Here is a 13,904-nt window from a genome sequence, read left to right on the forward strand (position 1 = left end):
TAAGGAAGAGGACACTGAACAAAGTCATGTGTTAAGAGTGGTGTTTGGCTGGCAAATTCTGATTCATCTTTCAGGACCCTGCTCAAGCATTTCCTCTTTTGAGAAGCCTGGCCTGGCCCTCTCCCCATGCCCCACTCTTCCTTCTCCAGGTTTAATTAAATGTCTCTTCTCAGCTGGTGTGACCTCTTGGTTGATTGCAAATAGTGCATACTCCACTCTCTCTCCACGGAACTGTGAGCTTTCTAAGGGCCAGAACCATACCCACCTCATCTCTCACTGCCTCCCTGGTGCCATCGCAGGACAGGTGGGGCAGAGCAGGGGCCCGGTGGATGCTGGCTAAATTGTTGGAGGGACTGGCTGGGAGCCCATACATCACAGACAGCAGATACCCCACGGACTGGCAGTGTGGGAACCAGGTGAGAAGCCCCAGTCTCAGGTCTGCAGCCTTCCTCAGTCTCCTCACTCAGTAGCCTTGATTCCCAGCAAACCACATCAATTTCTCATTGCACACCCTGCTCAATGCTCATCTGCATAGTGTCCTCCATCCAGAGCAGCCTTGAGCTGTGGGCACGAATACTAATGGATCATGCAAATGCCAGCCTAGGGCAAGAGTGCCCTGGACTGTCAATTAGCTCCCCCCAGCACCAGCTACAGTGCCCAACCCCTTCACTTGATACAGGCCAGTCCAATGCAAGAAGGAGCAACAGAAACAGAACTCGGCTTGAAGGACTGCTCTAGTCAAGGTAGTGTGTTGTGGCAGCCTGGGAAGGGATCTTCCATGTAGAGTGAGGGAAGAAGACAGCCAGCCTGGCCTCTCAGGAAGAGGTTCCCACAGGCACTCTTGGGAGGAAATGTGGTGCTCTTGGGGGCCCAGGTAATAATTGCTACACGAGTGCCACGGCTCTTGGAACTGCTGCTTCATCCTTTTCCCTCCACCTGGCCATCTATGTGCCAGGCCACCTGCGTACGTCCTGTGTTGTCCTCTAAACCAAGACCAAAGCTCTTCACAGCCACTCTTCTCTGACCCAGTACCAACTCCATCCTAGGAGGGAGGATGACAGGCTCCCCATCACCTCACCTCTTCTTCCCAATACTGCTGTTTCCTCCCAGTTCTTTCTCTTCCCTCCACTGCTCCCATCTGCTTTCCTTCCTTAGTGGATGAAAGCATTAAATTTGAAGGCAGAGAGATCGGGTTCAAACCCAGACTCTACAGATCACTCAAGCTTTGTGGCTTGGGCAAATTACACCACGCCTCTGAACTTCAGTTTGCTAGTCTATAAAATGGAGAAAAGAGAAGTACCTGCCACAGTGGCATTGTGAGGATCATTTTATGAATAGCTAAGAATTTCAGGTAACTCACTCTGATGTACCAGAAAGTTACTTTGCTTACTGCTTCAATCACTGAACTTAATTTCTACTCCAAGTTCCCATTCCTCTCAGTGGCAGAGAACACTCAATCAGTTCAGGATGCCCCATCCCCAGTGTTGCCTGAATGTTTTGGGGTGGGCTTACGGAGCATGGAGCATGAAGTGGGCTCTACCTCTGGTGGGCAGCCCTACCATTCCTACAGAAAGGCACCCCAAGAGGTTCTGCTTCCTGTGCATTCTGTGGTCACTGTGCCATTCAGGTGGCAGCTGGGGCCTCCCAGGCTCTAGGAGGGTTTCCTGGACCGCACCACTGTTGGGTGCAGGGGAAGATTCCCCTTCTCCTTACTGGACTTGCCCAGGAGAGGTAGGTCAGGAACCCCTGCCTGAAAAAGACACACAAGTCAGTAGCTGTGCAATGCTCCTGCTACACACAGAGGTGGCAGGCCTTAGAGGGGGACCCTAGGCTGTGTTCACTCTCCCAGGCTCCACTTTGGAAAAGCCAGGGTCTGCTCTCAGCTCCCACATTCCACCAAAGTCTGGCGTTTCAGTGCCGAACAGGCCACCAACCCTCGAACTCTGCCTGAGGTGGAGGACAAGGGCAAACCCCTCTTGCTCCTGCCCTCCAACCAGTCACATATTCTTCCAGGCCTTTCATCTCAAAATCCAAGAAGTGACCATTGTTTCTGTGCCACCTCTGCCACAGGTAGTGAATGCCGCAGCTCAAATGTGCGGCAGGGTGTGTGGTCACAGGAAATAACAGAAGGAGCATCGGTTAATATCTCAGTTGTATGTGGCCTCATTTTTGCAGGCCCTGTCCCAGAGTCAGTCCTCAGCACGAGGGCAACTGAGACTCTTTTCTCCCCCATTCCTTCCTCCTTCCCTCTTCCTGGGTTTCTTCCCTCTTCAGGCTCCAATTGCAGCAGCAGCAATGCTGGGAGCGGAGATCCTGGGAGCCCGGAGCCAGCTCTGACATGTTCAGCGGGCCATGCAGGGTCAGGGGTGTGCTCATCGGCTCATCACTGGCATGATTACTAATCATCAGGCAGCGGCAGGGTTACTGTTCCCTCCTCCCCTCCCTGCTCACTTCCTCAGGGTCTTCAGGCTGCAGGAGCCGAAGAGGGAAAGACCCTGCGTGCACCCTGGCAGGCTGATAATCACAACTGCAGCCCCCAGGCACTAAAAGGATGGGTGGGAGCATCATCCACCACTCAGAGGGCTGGGGACCCTTGTCCCTCCCCTGTGCATCCATCTCTCCTATCTGTGAGTCCCCAGTGAACTGCTGCCTCCCTAGAGAAACAGTGCTAGAAGTCAGTGGCAAGAGCAGCAGGAGGACTTGGAGCTACATGCAGAGTGTGAGCTCCGGAGTCAGACCAGCTGAGTTCAAGGCCAGCTCCACCATCTATTCACTGTGACTTCAGGAAGGTTGCTTAACCTCTCTGTGCCTTAGCTGCCTCATCTATAAAACAGGAAACAATGAGAGTCTTTCCTTATGGGGCTATTGAAATGATTAAGTGAGATCAGGCATGTGATGGCACACAGTAAGAACTCCATAAACAGAGGCCACCACTGCTAATGCAATTATTCTATCACCTCAGGAGACTAAAGCAGGGGAGGAAACACCATTGACTCCTGGACATTTACCCAAGGAGATTATGGATCCATGTTTTGCACACACTTTAGAAAGACAAGGAATTCTAACCACAGCATCTGTCTCCACTGCCCCCGTCATTTCAGTCTCGCCCGTCCACCCTCAACCTCACCACTGTGGCCCGGAAATGCGGTTGCCCAGGGCCACTCTCACCCCACCTCAGCCCTGCTCTGCTCAAGTCTCACTTCCACTCCTTCCGGCTCCCATCCCTTTCTACCCAGCTCCACCCTTGATTTCTCCACCATGACCTTTACCCTCCTAGTCTGATCTAGACCCCTGATCTTGCCGAGTGTCTAGGACTTTGGTGCCTTTGACCCTCAGCAGCAGAGCTAGAGAGGGATCTCGGTGAAGTCTGGGATGTTATAGTGACTTGTTTATCTAAGTACCCTGAGACTGTGAGTTCCCTAATGCAGGGAGCATCAACCTCTGCAGAGAGCCCCAGAGCCCTGCTCAGGTGTGATGAACAGGAGGCACTCACGTGATGCCCTCACAAAGTTGTGAGTGAATGAATGAATGAGTGAATGAATGATTGAATGAAGATTAGTGATTATGTTAATGACCTGCCTTTTTCATGAGCCTTGCAACCTCCCAGGTACCACACTAAAGCACTTAAATGCTTCCACTCATTTAATCCTCATAGCAACCCTAAGACACAGGCGTAATTATTGTACCTATTTTATAGATGTTGAAACTGAGGATCAGTGAAGTTAAAGGCACACAGCTAAGGGATGAATGGATAAAATCCTTTACCATAACCTTTCCTCCTTAGGACAAAGTTTCTTCACCAACTTTCCAAGGCTGTGTTTCACTGGGGAGAGTCTGAAATTCTACACCAAGCATGAGCATGTGTTCATGCAGCATGGTAACTCTGGGGGAAAATGTTCACAGGTTTTATCAGATACTTACAGTTTGTTAGAACATATTTGAATCCATCCATCTAACCACCCGTCCCCTTTCAATCCACCCTTCTGTCCACCCCCAGACAGCCATTTGATCAATATTCATGAAATATCTGCCTTGCGCCAAGCATAGTGCTGGCACCCATGAATTCCCTGGTCTCCAGAAATATCCTTCCCCCTCTCCCTGACTACCCCTGCCCCCGCCTCACCACACACACACTCCTTGCAGGATCTGGGTAACTGGGAGGGCTTTACCGCCAGTGTCCCAGCTGCGTGGGTGGCTGCACTCTGTCTGAACTCATCTCAGCTCTGGTGGAGACTGTGGCAGCGCAGAAGCGTGCAGGGGGAATCCTCGGGCAGCGCAGCCATCAGGACATGAAGGGCAGAGCCTGTGCCCCGGCTTCCCCGGCTTCCGCTGCAGTCCACATCAGTCCTGCTCCCTCCAGAACATGATCAACCTGGACAGATGAGGCCATGCTTGATGCATAAGGATGCAGCCAGGGAGAGCTGCCTCCCAAACCCAAGTCCTATTCAAAGGTCTTTTCTTCCTCCTGGGGAGGTAGGGGAGAAGGTCCAAGCAAAGGGAACTGGAAGGGGAAAGTAAGGCATGGAGTTTGTGTTTTCTGAATCAGGACTGTGTTCCAGCCAGGGAGACCCTGTGTCAGGCACTTTTGTAATCACGATCACTTTCAGCCTCACCCTGCGACCTCCAACGACATTGCTGAGATTGTTCTCCTTGCAAACATGAGGAAATTGAGGGGCTCAAAGGTCAAATAATTTGCCCAAAGTCACAAAACAAATCCAGGACTTTAAGCCTGATCTGCTTGACCTGAAACTCATATCTACTTCCCTGCCCTCTGAAGACCTATATGTCCTATGTCATCACTTCACTGTTCACACAAGGTGATACCTGGCTTCTCCAAGCACCTGCTACCCTGAACTTACTGCCCCACTCTTTCCTTCCTAGCCTGAATGCAATTTGCAATGAGGAGATGATTTGATTTTCTTCAGCCCTAGACCTCCAGCTTCCTGAGAGCAGGTACTCTTGCCTCTTCTTGCTCATTATTGATCCATATATTTAGAATAGCGCCTGGCAGGTAGATGGTGCTTAATAAATATTCATTGAATAAATGAATGAATGAATGATCCAATGAGCCCCAAAGCAAATAACAATAAAGGACATTTGCAGAGTGCTCTACAGAGAGACAAGTGCTTTCCCTTTACTTTGTCTTACCCCATTCTCACAACAACCCCCTGACATGATTGGGTTCATGTTTCACAGATGAGGAGGCTAAGGGCCAGGTGTACATACCAGGGGACATGGGATTGGGTTCATATGAACTCAGGGGTAAATGATGACACCCTTTCTCCTGCCCTGAAGGATCTCAGTTTGAGTATTTGTAGCACATTTAGGATGTTCTGGGCCAGGCTGAGTGGCGGTGGATGGGGGCGGTGGAGGTGGGGTATGCAAAGCAGGAAACTCGGCCTTTGCTTTCTAAAAGCTCCCCGTCTATTTGAGGCCAGACTTATGCATGCAGAACATTTGGGAAATGGTACAAGACAGCAGCAAGCATAGTGCTGAATTGCACATAATCAGGTGCCAACTGCATTCCCTTCCTTAACTAATCTGAGTCTTTTAATACCAGATGGGGACCCTGAGAATAGATTTCCTATCAAACAGATGAAGAGCAAAGATGGGAGCCAAGGGAAATGCTGTGGCTTACTCATTTTTATACCCCTCTAACCCAGCATGATGTCTGGCCCACAGCAACAGGAATAGGGCAGTCCACCTTCAATAATGGGCCACTCTATGTGCCAGGCACCTGCTAAGGGCCCCACAAACATCATGTCACCAATCCCTCACAGCAACACTACCAGTTACTAAAGGAATTATGAAAGTAATCCACAAGAAGCTGAAAGCAGGGTTCAGAGATCGTACTCATCATGCCCAGAGTCTCACAGTAAAGGGGCAAGCTCAGTGTTTGAACCCAATTCTAGCAGCCTCCCAAAGTAATGCTCTCAATCTGACTCTATGCTACCTCTGTGCCTGGAAGGAACTACTATTGTCCATAAGGATGAGAAGAAACATGGCTGAGGGAGCACTGAGTAGGGAGGAAGGAAGCAGCAGGGAGGAAGAAATAAATTAAGAAGGAAAGAGACATAGAGAGGAAGAAAGGAGAGGGGGAGGGAGGGAAAGAACAGGGCTTGTGTGTTACATAAACTCAGACAAGCACATGCATGTTTTAACAGGATTCCTGCAGGTCTGACAACCTCACTCCTTCCTCCCTGAACAACCTTAGAGGGGTTGCCTAAGGAGTCCTATATAGAGGCTTATGGCAGAAGGAAGACCTTGCGTCCAGAACTTTCTGAGCTCATGGATTGACACTGGGGTTGCGTATCAGTCTGCTTGGAATGCCTTCAAAAAATACCCCAGTCTGGGTGGCTTATACAACAGAAATCTATTTTCTCATGGTTCTGAAAACTGGAAGTCCAAGATCAAGGTGCCAGCAGGGTTGGTGTCGGGTGAGGCCTCTCACCTTGTGTTGCAACTGCCTTTACCCTGTGTGCTCACATGATATCTTTGTGCGTGGGGGGTCTTTGGAGTCTCTCCTTGTAAGGACACTAACTCTATCAGATCAGGGCCCCACCCTTATGACCTCTTTTAACCTTCATTAGTTCCTTAGAGGTCCCTTCTCCAAATACAGCCCTACAGGGGCTTAGAGCTTCAACATAGGGATTTTGGAGGGACACAAACATTCAGTCCACACCAGGGTGCATGAGGGAGGGGTCAGAGCTGGAGAAAGTGCATGAGCTAGCTCACCTTCCAGAGTAAAGGGAGCAACAGCCACTGAAGCTCAGGTTGGATGGGGCTGGCAAGGTCGCTGTATTGAGTACATCATGGGAGGGACAACAGGACAAATGGCTCCTGCAGTCAGGGTGACTGATGGGAGGCTTCTTCAGCACTCCCTCTGCACATTCATTTTGTCACTCCCTCTCTCCCCATGCAGTTCTCTGCTCTCTGTTGCAAGTTCCCAGGAGGCAGGCAGAGGGCCTGTTATCATCATCTTTCTCTCTTGCCCCTCACACTTACCTGTGTTCTTCTACTTAGACACATTCTTTGTGAGCATCTCATGGGTGATGTTGGCTGCACTGTACAGTGGGCACGTGCCTATGTGTGTGTATTTATCTGCAAATAATACCCATGTCACAAGGCGTCCGCAGGAATAAATGAGCTATTGTGCATGTAAATATCTGGTACATGGTAGATACATGAATGAATGAACATTTGTTGAATAAATAAGTGAATGAATGAATCTTCACTTGGCAGAGCATGTGTCTTCCTTTAAGGGGCAAGGATGATCTGGTAATCATCAGTTTCTGCTTACTAACTGGGTCACTGAGCAAAGAAAAGAGACTCACTCATTCATTTATTCAGCATAGATTGGCTGCACCCCTGTCAGAAACCAGAGATTAAGCAGAAAGTAGAGAGTTAAATCAGTATGTAAAGCAGTTAAAACAGTCCAGAGGGAGAGACAGGCAAGGAAAGGAACAATGAGAAACAAAGTAAGGAGTGCTCTGATAAGAAGCCCTGGGTGCTATGGAAACCACAAGCAGGGCACCGACTCAGGGCCAGGGAGGGATCCCTGGAGGAGATGACATCTGCAGTAGATATTCCAGGGTAAGCAGCAGGTGGCCAGAAGGAGAAAGAGGTGAGGAACATTCCAGGCAAGGGGAACAGCACGTGCAAAGGCCCTGAAGGAGAACCACAACACGCATCTGAGAAATAGTGAGGGGTCTGGGTGGCTGAGCCACAAAGGGAGCACCAGGGGTCAGGGAGGATTTGTAGAAGAAGCCACAGGCCACAAAAAAGACCTCATAATTCATGTTCAATGGTTTGGATTTTATTTTGGTGACTTCACTTTATACCTACTGTTCAGAGGCAGCCAATTGCAAACACATCCAGAAGCACTTTGCTATTTCTGATCTGCAAAATGGAGCAAGTCGTCTGTACTCTGCTTCTTCAGTGGGTTGTGGGGAAGCAGAAATGAGAGGATGACATTCTAGCCTTTTGTGACCTCTCAAGTGCTGTCCTTATGGTCATTCAGGTACCATGAAAATTAGCAGAGCCCCAAGGGGGAAGTAGCTTGGTGCTCACCCAGTGGTATCCCTGACAAGTTGGCAAAGACACCCAGGGTGGCTTCACCTTCTCCTCAGCAAAGAGCTCTCCTCTGTTCCCTGAATCCTGGATATCCCACTGGGTCCTCTAGTGACCCCAAGTTTCAGCCTCGCATGCCCTCTTCTCGAACAGAGAAGGCAGGAGGGAAGCAGGGACCAGCCCCTGCTCCATCTTCCAGGATTCCAGGCCTCCCTGGCCTGGACAAGCCCTGAGCTGGCAGTTAGGAGAGCAGAGGTTGTGAATCTGGTGGGACCCCCAGCAGGTCTTTCTGGCTCAGTGCCCTCATCTGTGAGCAGGGGTTCCCCAGGAGACCACGACAGAGGCCTGGAACCCAAGTTCTAATCCCACATCCTGGCTGGGCAACTTCAGGCAAATTTCTAACACAAGGTAAGCCTCAATTTCTCTCTGGGGTGATGGTCAGGCACCTGCTTAATTCACAGGGGTTTGGTGGGCATCACGTGGACAATGTGGTTGCACAGCAGTGGGCAATGCAAAGGAAAGGAAGTATGTTAGTAAGTGCCCCTCCCCTGTTGCACAAAACAGGACACATGCTGGGATTGCAGAAAAGCAATAAATGCTGCATAGGTGAAGAAAACTATTCAAGGACCCTGGCCAAGTCACAGGCCACCTGTGGCCCTGAGGGGACAGCTCATGGGTTGGCATTAGGGGAAGCAGCTCTCAAGGGGCCTGTATCCTGGGGATTCAACTCTGTGCCTATGTGGCATTGAGCCTGTGTGAATGTGGTGACTGTCATGCAGTTTTGCTGTGTGTGCGTCTGCATGCCTGTGTGTTTGTGTGTCTCTCCATCTTTGTGGGGGGCAACTGTAGGTGTATTATGAGCCTTGGGTCTGTCTGTGTGTACAATAGCAATGTCTGTGCGGACTTAAGGACCTGCGCCGATATGTTTGTGGGACTTTATGGGCATGCATGCTTGTTTATGAGGCCATACGTCCAGGTATTCTGTGAACTGCTAGCATGGTGTGTATCTGTGTGGCAGACAGAAAATGGCTGGGTGGGATTGTAGGGGGCAGCTTGGGCAAAGGATCCTCAGTGTCAATCAAAATGGGTCTCAGTGGGAACCCAAGCAGCTCAGACTTGGGGGAGGGGAAGCTCTTCCTCCACCTTCCAGGGAGCAAACCTTGCAATTCAACACCACAAGGCTTTGGGTCAACAGGCAGGGACGCAAACTTTGCCCATTGGGTGAGACGCCACTCACAGAAGGGAAATGGCTTCCTAAATCTAATCATTGCCCCTTCAAGCACTAACAACCCGTGCCCAGGAGCTGATGGCTAATGAATTATTGAGCTGGAAAGGGAGAAGAGGGAGAACCAAGGAGGAAAGAAACAGAAAAATGAGAGAGCAGGCCGGGTGGGGTGGCTCTCGCCTGTAATCTCAGCACTTTGGGAGGCCAAGGCGGGTGGATCACCTGAGGTCAGGAGTTCAAGCCCAGCCAGCCCAACATGGCGAAACCCTGTCTCTATTAAAAAATACAAAAAAATTTAGCTGGGCCTCGGGGTGGGCGCCTGTAATCCCAGCTACTCCGGAGGCTGAGGCAGGAGAATCGCTTGAATCTGGGAGGCAGAGGTTGCAGTGAGCAGAGATCGCGCCACTGCACTCCAACCTGGGCAACAGAGCGAGACTCCGTCTCAAAAAAAATAGAAAAAAAAAATGAGAGTGTAAGGGCCTAGAGGGACTGAGGGCTCCTTTCTCCTCCCCAACTCCCTGTCAGTAGAAGGTGGGCCCTGCCATGGGAGGATTCTGCAGAACCCTCAAGGACCCACGGAGCAGGACGGCACCTTCTTCCCATGACCACCCATTTGGATGTGTTTTTCACCCCTTTCTGGGTGGGGCAGACTTTCCCCCTCCCCATGAGTTCAGGCAGTGGGTTAAATAAGATTTCCCTTGAAGTCGAATGAAATCACAATGCACCACACACAGGGACACACACACACACGCACGCGCGCACATCACACACACACACACACACACACACACACAGTCTCCCTGGGGCCAATCTACTGCCCCCTGAACCTCACCCATCAGCCAGGTGCCTGGCCCCGGGTCTGTCTCTTAGGGTTACATGCTCCCGGGGCTGCCGCACATACCCCGGCAGATGAGGGTGCGCAGGGGTGAGGGCGCAGGGCTGGGCGTCCCCCGCCCCCACCGTGCAGCCCTCGCCCCCGCCCCGCCCCGCCCCTCCGTAGTTGCCCGCCCGCCGCCCCCTCCGCCGCCCCCTCCGCCGCTCCGACTCTCGCCCCGAGCGCTGGCAGCAGGCAGCAGGCAGCAGGCGGGCGCGCTGTGGCTCCGCGCCGCGCGGTCCGGGCTCGTTCATTCATGATTGGTACTCGGCCCTCCGAGACCCAGCCCGAGCGCCGGGAGGGGAGCCGAGTGTGCGGCAGGAGGGGCGGGCGGACCGCGGCTCCCGCACCGCACGCGGCGCTGGCTCCGCAGCCTCGGCCGGGCGGGCGCTCTGGCCCCGTGTCCAGTGCCAGGCAGGCTTCAGGGCACCGTCCTCGGCCCTGGGCGAGGGAACCGCCGGGCCGGGTCCTCGCGCGGGGAAGCGGTTCCGAAGGCTCGCGGGGAGCGGCTAGCCCTGAGTCCCTGCATGTGCGGGGCTGAAGAAGGAAGCCAGAAGCCTCCTAGCCTCGGCTCCACGCTTGCTGAATACCAAGCTGCAGGCGAGCTGCCGGGGGCTTTTCTCTCCTCCAATTCAGAGTAGACAAACCACGGGGATTTCTTTCCAGGGAAGGGGAGGGGCCGAGCCCGGGGTCCCAACTCGCACACAAGTCTTCGCTGCCATGGGGGCCGTCATGGGCACCTTCTCATCTCTGCAAACCAAACAAAGGCGACCCTCGAAAGGTAAGCCACCTTCTTCCTTTTGTTCCCCTGTCTGGGTTTGGGGGTGCTAGGCGCCGAGGTGGGCTGTGCCACCTGCCTCCCTTAGTCCAGACTCTCCTCTCCACGAGGAGCCCGGACAGGTGCTTGTATCCAAAGGAGAGAGAAATCGGCGGGAGGGTTGGTGTGAACACCCAGAGGAGGGAGCCGGAGTGGACGTTTGCCCCAGCGGCAACTGGACCCCTCTGGGGCACCAGGTGCCGGGACTCTCCTCCTGGGGAAATCTCTGGGAGCCGAAGGAAGCGGCATGTTCACAGGTGGGGGTGACCGGATTCTCTGGTGGAAGTGTGGTGAAGCTCTTCCCATTCCCATGACAGCTGGCGTTTGAGCACTCAGTGAGGGTGCTGCCACACTCCCACACTCCTCCTAGGCGGCTATGCCAGGTGCAGACCTGCGAGTCCCTTCATCAGGAAGAGTGCTCTGTCTGCACCCCCAAAACCTCTGCAAGCCAAAAGGAATCAGCTGCTGCCAGGGGTAAAACTCCCAGGCCTCATGTCCTGGTGGCTCCAGGAGTCAGGAGGAGCAACCGTGAAGGGCTGGCTGCGAGCTGAGCTTACATCAAGGATTAAAAAGCATAATGTCGTGGAGTCTCTTCTGCCTGGACGCTGTTCCATCACCACCTGTCCCCAGCCGAGGCATGGCTGATCTCACCATCCGTGGGAGAGTCCTCAAATGGGTCCAGGTGAAGTTGGAACCAGTGTGTTGGGCCCTGGAGGACAATGCAGGTCTCCTTACCAGCAGTTCAAAAGTTAGTTGTTGGAATAAAGAGACTGGAAGCAGTTAGGAAACGGGAAATGATGGGTTTTGTTTTGTTTAATGTTCAAATGTCACTAAAAGTGGTAAGATTTTAAGTAGCTTGACACTTAAACATTCAAGTTCTGCCATCAGAGCCCCCATCCTGGATACAGGTGGGAGTTACAGCTCCTACCCTACATGCCTGATAGTGAGTAGAAGTGTAATGGGGTAAGGGACCCCAAGTGAACACTAAGTCTCCTCTTAGAACTTGGTTGGTCTCACCCTGGTTAGAACCACAGAGATCTCCATAAGTAAGCTGTCCTTGAAACCCCCTGGAAGAAGAGGTCCCAGCTTCTGGCCCAGCTCCCAGGGGCCTCAGGCTGGCTGAGCCCCGAGGAAAGAGATCTCTGGGTGCAGATCTTAGGTGCTGAAGCTGGTTTGGCATTTACATCCTAGAACATAGGAAGAGGCGTTGGGCCATTTGTCCAGCTGAGTTACATGTCCTGCTGGCAAGGAAGGGACTGGTTATCCCGTTACCAGTCCTGACCAGAACAGGTCTGCAAAGCTCAGCCCAAGGCCTTGACATTCTAAGCCTCACCTCTCACAGATCCTGGGATGCTGCTTGACTGGGGACAATTTTCAGCACCAAATCTAGGTCTTCTCCCTCATCATCTGTCTGACCACCATGCGGTCTCAGAGGCCAGGGGACTGTGGGGACAGGAAAGTCAGGGGCTTGTTTTTAAATATTTTCAATGCCTGTGGCTCTCCTGGGAGCTGGGTGTCACAGAAAGATCTCAGGCCCTAGAGTCAAGTGGAGTCTGGGTGTGAATCCCAGCTTCATCACTCCCTGCCTCTGGGACCTTAGGAAAGTCCCCCCCACCTCCCTAAGCCTCAGTTTTTCATCCATGAAATTTGTATGCTACTTCCCGGAGGGAAGGGTATGTAGGAAGTAGAGGAAGGGAAGACTGCCTCATATACTGTGTTGGCTGCAGCCACCAGGGACCCAGAGGAAGTTGTTGTAAGGATGTGAGAATCAAATAAATGATGAATAGGGAGCTCCGTGCATAGGGCTGGGAAAAGAGTAAGAGCTCAGACATTGCTGTCTACCATTTCCTTCTCCTGCCCCAAACATCCAGGAATTCACCCTGGATGAATTCCTGCAGGATTCCCAAAGTACAAAGGTCTTTGCTTCTGTCTCCTCGGATTCTAAGAAACAGAAGAGGGGGTACTGGCATTCAGTGTGTCCCTACTGTGTGCTTGCCATAATGCTAGGTGTTTTATCAACAACTCTCATTTAACCCTCACAACAATGTTCGTTTGAGGCTCATAGCAGGTTCGGGGCCAATGGGTGGACTCCCAAGACAAGCTATCGAAGCACTGGGCACTCAGCCCTTCCTGCACAAAGCCCACTGGCGTGAGTTGTCCAGGGGTCCAGCTGCATATGTTCCCCCAGGTATTTGCCCCCGAAGCACAGTCATCTCACTGCCTTACATAGTGGAATGCTAATCAGCAGAAGACCCTTCTATGGGAGGCAGCTTGGAAACCTGGAGGAAGCCCTGGCTGAGGAGGCTAGTGGTCAGGGAGCCTATCCTGGCCAGGTCACTTTTCCCCACTGGGGCCTCGGTTTCTTCTTTGTAAAGGGAGAAACTTACATTAGGCATTTCCTCAGGTTCCATTTGGTTCTCAAATTCTAATATTTTTATGGTTGATGCTCTCACCAGAGCTGCTGCTATGATCTCAGAGACGTGAGGCTCAGATCTAATTAGAAGCAACCGGAAGAGAGCAGTTGGGATTTTTCAACTCAGGAATCAGTCTCCCTGCTGGGTTCAAATTCAGGCTCTGCCACTTACTAGCTGTATGACTAAGCCTTGTTTTCCTCAACTGTAAAACAGGGATAGTAGTAGTTACCATCTTAAAATAGCTGTTGTGTTGTGTGGATTTCAAGGATCATGCAAGTCAAGCATTTAGCACAGTCTCTGCTACATAAGTGGTCAGCAAATTTTAGGTACTATTCAATTTATGGCTCTATTGTTTGGGGCTTCCAAATGTCCAGAGTAAGGCCATTTTCGAAGTAGGCAGTACATCTGAGAGCCTTAACAGCTCATTTCTGGAAACCTTATCCAGCCCTATCCAGATAACTAGGACCAAAAACCCCAGCACACAGATGCTCGTCCCTTGCTTCA

General features: G+C 51.9%; 1 protein-coding gene across 7 annotated transcripts in view; it reads left to right on the forward strand.

The window, feature by feature from the left end:
* KCNIP1 (potassium voltage-gated channel interacting protein 1) overlaps window positions 1-13,904 on the forward strand; it is a 383,763-nt gene that overhangs the window by 140,991 nt on the left and 228,868 nt on the right. Inside the window, exon 1 of one of the 7 annotated variants that reach the window (XM_034960933.3) lies at window positions 10,313-10,950. The exons of 2 other annotated variants lie outside the window; for them this stretch is intronic. In XM_034960933.3, coding sequence (XP_034816824.1) covers window positions 10,890-10,950 — 61 coding nt within the window. In that variant the 5' untranslated portion in view covers window positions 10,313-10,889. Of the gene's footprint in view, window positions 1-10,312; window positions 10,951-13,904 lie in introns of those variants that run through there. 4 more of the 7 variants (XM_034960938.3, XM_003810925.4, XM_034960936.3 and 1 more) reach the window with 4 other exon arrangements.

The sequence above is a fragment of the Pan paniscus genome, chromosome 4 (genome assembly GCF_029289425.2).
Source record: "Pan paniscus chromosome 4, NHGRI_mPanPan1-v2.0_pri, whole genome shotgun sequence".
Classification (NCBI taxonomy): domain Eukaryota; kingdom Metazoa; phylum Chordata; class Mammalia; order Primates; family Hominidae; genus Pan; species Pan paniscus.